The 4811-nt window shown below is 52.9% G+C and overlaps 1 protein-coding gene across 1 annotated transcript; it reads left to right on the top strand.

The window, feature by feature from the left end:
- Positions 1-1889: 1889 nt before the first annotated feature.
- LOC136533322 (GDSL esterase/lipase At1g28600-like) lies at positions 1890-3503 on the top strand. The gene is made up of 7 exons (XM_066525881.1): positions 1890-2160; positions 2263-2466; positions 2544-2710; positions 2793-2858; positions 2925-2971; positions 3036-3193; positions 3271-3503. Exons 1-7 carry the CDS (start codon positions 1890-1892, stop codon positions 3501-3503), a joined length of 1146 nt encoding a protein of 381 aa, XP_066381978.1.
- The last annotated feature ends 1308 nt before the right edge of the window (positions 3504-4811 follow it).

Raw genomic sequence — 4811 nt, forward strand, 5'->3', positions numbered from 1 at the left:
GGCGTGCGCCGCCCTCTTCGCGCTCGCCGTGGAGGATGCTGGGCATCGCCCCATCCCGCGCCGCCGTGGTGGTGGTCCGGGCAGATCGACCCCAACACCGCGCCGCCATGGTGGCGGCTGGCCAATCTGCGTCATCCTCGTGCAACCTTGCATGACCGCGACCCGCCGTGCGCCCCGCCCCGTTCGACTCCGGCAGCTCGTGCCGCGAGCCGGGACGAGCCACGCTGAGGTGCACTGTTGCCGGGTACACCTGATCCGTTGTTGTTGTATCTTTTTGGTTTGCCCGATCACTGATCGGGATTGAGTCGCCCATCGCCAGTCGACCTCGCGCATACCTACTCTAGCATTGGCATCGACTACAATGACATCTACATCTTCGACTATGCGGCCTGGCCGGGGCAGGCGATGCCGAGGGGACGCCTTCCCGCGTCGCTTCTCGGTCATTCAGTCCGCATGTCTACATCGTCGGTTCGTCGTCACCACCACAGATCGGGACGCCTCCGCCGACTTCTTCCATCGTCGCTCCACCTCGCGCGTACTCGGTCCGTACAACCGATTATGTGCGATCCACCTGGCTCCCGTGACGTCCATCGCCGAGTACTATGCGCATCTTCTTCGAGCAACAGGGCTGCTAGCTTGCTGTCGTGTCGCCTCGTCGGGCTGCAGCACCGTCGCTCGTGTGTCCGCTTCGCCGTTGCATCTACATCACCGTCCCCTGTGCATCGACGACTGTACTGCACACTCTTTGCTATGCCATCCATCTGCACAAGGTCTTCGTCCTGCTGATTGGGCCTTCGTCATCGAGCTGTCGCTACCCGCGCCATCGCTGAGCCATGCTCGCCGGTCGCACCCCTCGCATCGTCGCTGAGCCCTGCTCGCCCATGCGTCTGCTCTCGCACTCTCGCACTGCTTCTTCTTCGTCCAGCACAACCACGTCGACAGCATCATCGTGGTTGGGGCCCTCTACCTTGTACGCCCGGTATTGGCAACACCGACGCGTGCTTTCGTCCCCGATGCGTTGCTGGGACTGGCAAACCCAGCCCACGCCTCGGCGCACAGGTGGCTTGACTGCATCGACTTCGGCATCGACCCTCCCGTTCCTACCCCGTCTGCCTCGACTGCGTCGTCGCCTTTCTTCTACGTCTACGACGGCCTTGACTGCGTTGACTTTGGCATCGCCCCCTTCCACGACGACTGCCTCGACGCGTCTCCGTCATCATCATGGTGCCCCTCGCGCGCCTGCAGCTCCATCGACATGGCAATCCGACCACAACTACGTCGACCTCGGCCATCTTCAGCACGACTTCTTCGACCACGGCTATTCCGCCCTCACGCTCGGCTACCTCGACATCGGCACAAAGGGCTACCGCCTTGCATGAGGACTCATCAGCTTCTTCTCCAGCCACATCATATGCGCCGCATCGACTGTTATGACTGCATGGTATGTTAGCTTCAGCTTCTTCTCCAGTCTCACCGTCTGCGGCGCTCCCGCTGTGACTGCGGGGGATGTTAGAGTAACTAGGAATAGTACCACATTGTCTAACCACGTGAAGGTGTTAATCCTATGTACTCTATATAATCAGCCCATGAGGCCCAATACAATATAACACAATCTCCACCAATTATATTCTCCTTTAGTCTCTGCCCTCTAGCTAGCAAAGGCAAAAACAGTTACAAGAACCGTTTAGTTCTACGTAGTTTCGCGGCCGGCCGTGTTGCCCACTTGCCCTTGAGGAGTGATGTGCAATAAATCTGCCTCTCGCTCCCTATTTATATGGAAGCAACATCTTCAAAGCATTAGCTCACACGCCCCAAGCACCACAGAGCATCAGACTCGATCAGCATCAGCAAAAAGCCACTCTTGTGTTCCAAGCGCAAGCGGCCCAACCATGGGGCTTCTTCCCGTGGGCGTGGCGGTGGCGCCATTCCTGCTCCTCCTCTCCCTCCTATCGTGCCCTCGCATCGCCTACTCCGCCGAGCAGAAGCGCTTGACCTCCATACTCAGCTTCGGCGACTCGTACGCCGACACCGGCAACCTGGTCAGGTGGGAAGACCCCGTCCTTGAGAGCGTCAACCTGAGGAACCCACCCTACGGCGAGACGTTCTTCGGCCACCCGTCTGGTCGCGCCACTAACGGCCGCATCGTCCTAGACTTCATTGGTACGAGTATTACCACTGGCACTGCTAGTTTTATTTATTTTACTTCACCCGAGTGATGATTATATATACACGAGCTGACGTTGCTGGCGCTGGAATTTGCAGCCGATGCTTTGGGTTTACCTTTCGTGCCGCCGGTGCTGTCCAGGGGGCAGAACTTCTCGACTGGGGTAAACTTTGCGGTGGTCGGAGCTACGGCTCTGAATCTGACGTACCTCCAGGGGCACAACGTCACTGTCGTCCCTCCGATCAACAGCTCCCTGAAAGATCAGCTCCGGTGGTTCGAGAAACTGAAGCCATCGCTTTGCCGCAGCACACCAGGAATCGAAGCTATACATGTTCCAGGACTGAAATGAAAGTTCAGCGCTTCTCATCTAATAACAAAGGAGGTGTACATGCAGCATCCAGCGATTGCCTCGGCGAGTCTCTCTTCATCATGGGCCAGTTTGGAGGAAACGACTTCCTCAACATGCTGATTGCCTCCAACATGACCCTGGAACAAGCGAGATCGTTTGTTCCAGAAATTGTCAACACCATTTCCATCGGTGTCGAGGTATGTATGTGCTACGACAGCATAACATAGATGATGAACGCATGCCTGCATATGTTGACGAACTGCATCTGCACGCATGAAGAGGCTGATCCGTCACGGCGCAAAGTACATCGTCGTGGCGGACATCGTTCCCGTCGGCTGTCTGCCCGTCACACAGGCGACGCACCCGGGTTTTTTTTAAATAATATTTTTTAATGATTAATCGCAAATGTAGCATTTGATAAAAAAGAGTTGGCAATATAGTACCCTGTCGGCCACTGGGTACCCGATTGGATGACAATCGGCTTCTGGGGAGCCGACATGTGAAGCCGACAATTGTGTACAGCTGCCTCAAAAGCTTCAACAGCGGGCTATCGCAGTACCACAACGCACTTCTCCGGCGACGCGTCGACGTGCTCCGGAGAAGGTACCCGCACACAAGGGTCGTCTTCGCCGAGCACAACCGGACCATGGTCGCATTTCTACAGGACCCTGATCATTTCGGTGAGCTCCTATTTCAGCAAAAGGACTAGTTTTTGTCTGTTGAAACTCGAGAGCAGGTTTCTGAAATCCTTGTGCAGGGTTCAACCGCAGCACAACCCTGGTGAGCTGTTGCGGAGGCGGCGGCCCGTACAACCAAAACCAGAAGGCACCGTGCGATACGCCAGGAGCCACCGCGTGCGCAGCTCCGTCCGAGGCCATCATCTGGGACGGCATCCACCTTACCGAGTCCGCGTACAGCAGTATCGCCCATGCATGGCTGCACGGGCCCTACGCTGATCCACCGATCCTACCGATTTTTTTTTATTTTTAGCCCTTTTTTTAAAAAAAATCACAAATATATCCCTGGAGAAAATTTTTTAAAATCTAGACTCTTAGCTCGGCGCCATCGTTGCTAGCGCCGAACTTACACGTCTCGGCACCATAGTTGTTGGCGCCGAGCTCTTGGACTCGACGCTGACGTGGCGGTGATTTGGCAGGCAGCTCGGCGCCGTAAATCTTGGCGCCGTGGTCACTAGCGCCCGATTTTTTTTATTTTTAGCCCATTTTTTGAATTTTTTTCACAAATATACCCCTAGAGGAAAGATTTCAAAAATCTGGACCCTTAGCTCGGCGCCATCATCGCTGGCGCCGAGCTTACACTGCTCGGCGCCATCGTTGTTGGCGCCCGTGTCTATGGCGCTGAGTTGCCTGCCAAGTCAGCGCCACGTCAGCGTCGAGCCCAAGAGCTTGGCGCCAGCAATGATTCCGTCGAGCAGTGTAAGCTCGGCGCCAGCGACGATGGCGCCGAGGTAAGGGTTCAGATTTTAAAATGTTTCCTCCAGAGATATATTTGTGAATTTTTTTTTTAAAAAAAAGAGCTAAAAAATAAAAAATTCGGTCACTGGCGCCAAGCCTCTACGGTGGTGCAACTGTACGAGTAGAACGCTGCACTCACTGCCGTCTCCAATGGGACTGTTCAGCAGGAAAAACACGCACCATCGCGTGGCGTCGTGTCCACTGTTCACAGCGGGCATCGGTCGAACAACCCTGCGTTCCCGGCTTCCCCAGGAAAAGCAAAGCTCATGGGCTATGGTCTACGGAGCTGTCCCGTCGCACGACTGCCAACTTGCCATGCCATTTCGGCTCCCTCCTCGTCAACGTCGTGAACGAATATATACTGTACTAATAAAGTGGTTTTACCGCTCAATGCTCTTCGATTAATAAGCGCGTTAAGTAACACCGTCAGTCTGCCACAGATACTATTCGTTAAAGGGTTTTTTTTATAGTAAAACCTCCATTTTTCATTGAGTCATTCCAGATTTGAATAGATTTATAAAAATTGTATTAATGTTTATATCTTTAAATAGTCGATCATAGAAAAATATATTCCATAAGTAATTTGATGATGCTTATTATGTGTCATAAATATTTACTCTATATACTTTCAAAAAAGAATGTAACTCTAGATTTGAGACTAGTCAATCTTTCTTAGGTCGGACCTATTTCATAGAAAAAAAGTACTCATACTTATGTCTCTGTATACATTTACTACGAAAATATATTTCATGATCAATCAATGATGCTTATTTAATACAAAAAATATTAATATTTTTTTATAAAGGAGAGTTAAAATTGTTTG

This window comes from Miscanthus floridulus, unplaced genomic scaffold (genome assembly GCF_019320115.1).
Source record: "Miscanthus floridulus cultivar M001 unplaced genomic scaffold, ASM1932011v1 fs_855_3_4, whole genome shotgun sequence".
NCBI lineage: Eukaryota > Viridiplantae > Streptophyta > Magnoliopsida > Poales > Poaceae > Miscanthus > Miscanthus floridulus.

Coding starts and splice junctions, on each gene's coding strand:
- LOC136533322 (XM_066525881.1), top strand. CDS start 1,890: ATGGGGCTTCTTCCCGTGGGCGTGGCGGTGGCGCCATTCCTGCTCCTC. Junction 2,161..2,262: donor CATCGTCCTAGACTTCATTG/GTACGAGTATTA, acceptor TGGAATTTGCAG/CCGATGCTTTGGGTTTACCT. Junction 2,972..3,035: donor AGTACCCTGTCGGCCACTGG/GTACCCGATTGG, acceptor AATTGTGTACAG/CTGCCTCAAAAGCTTCAACA.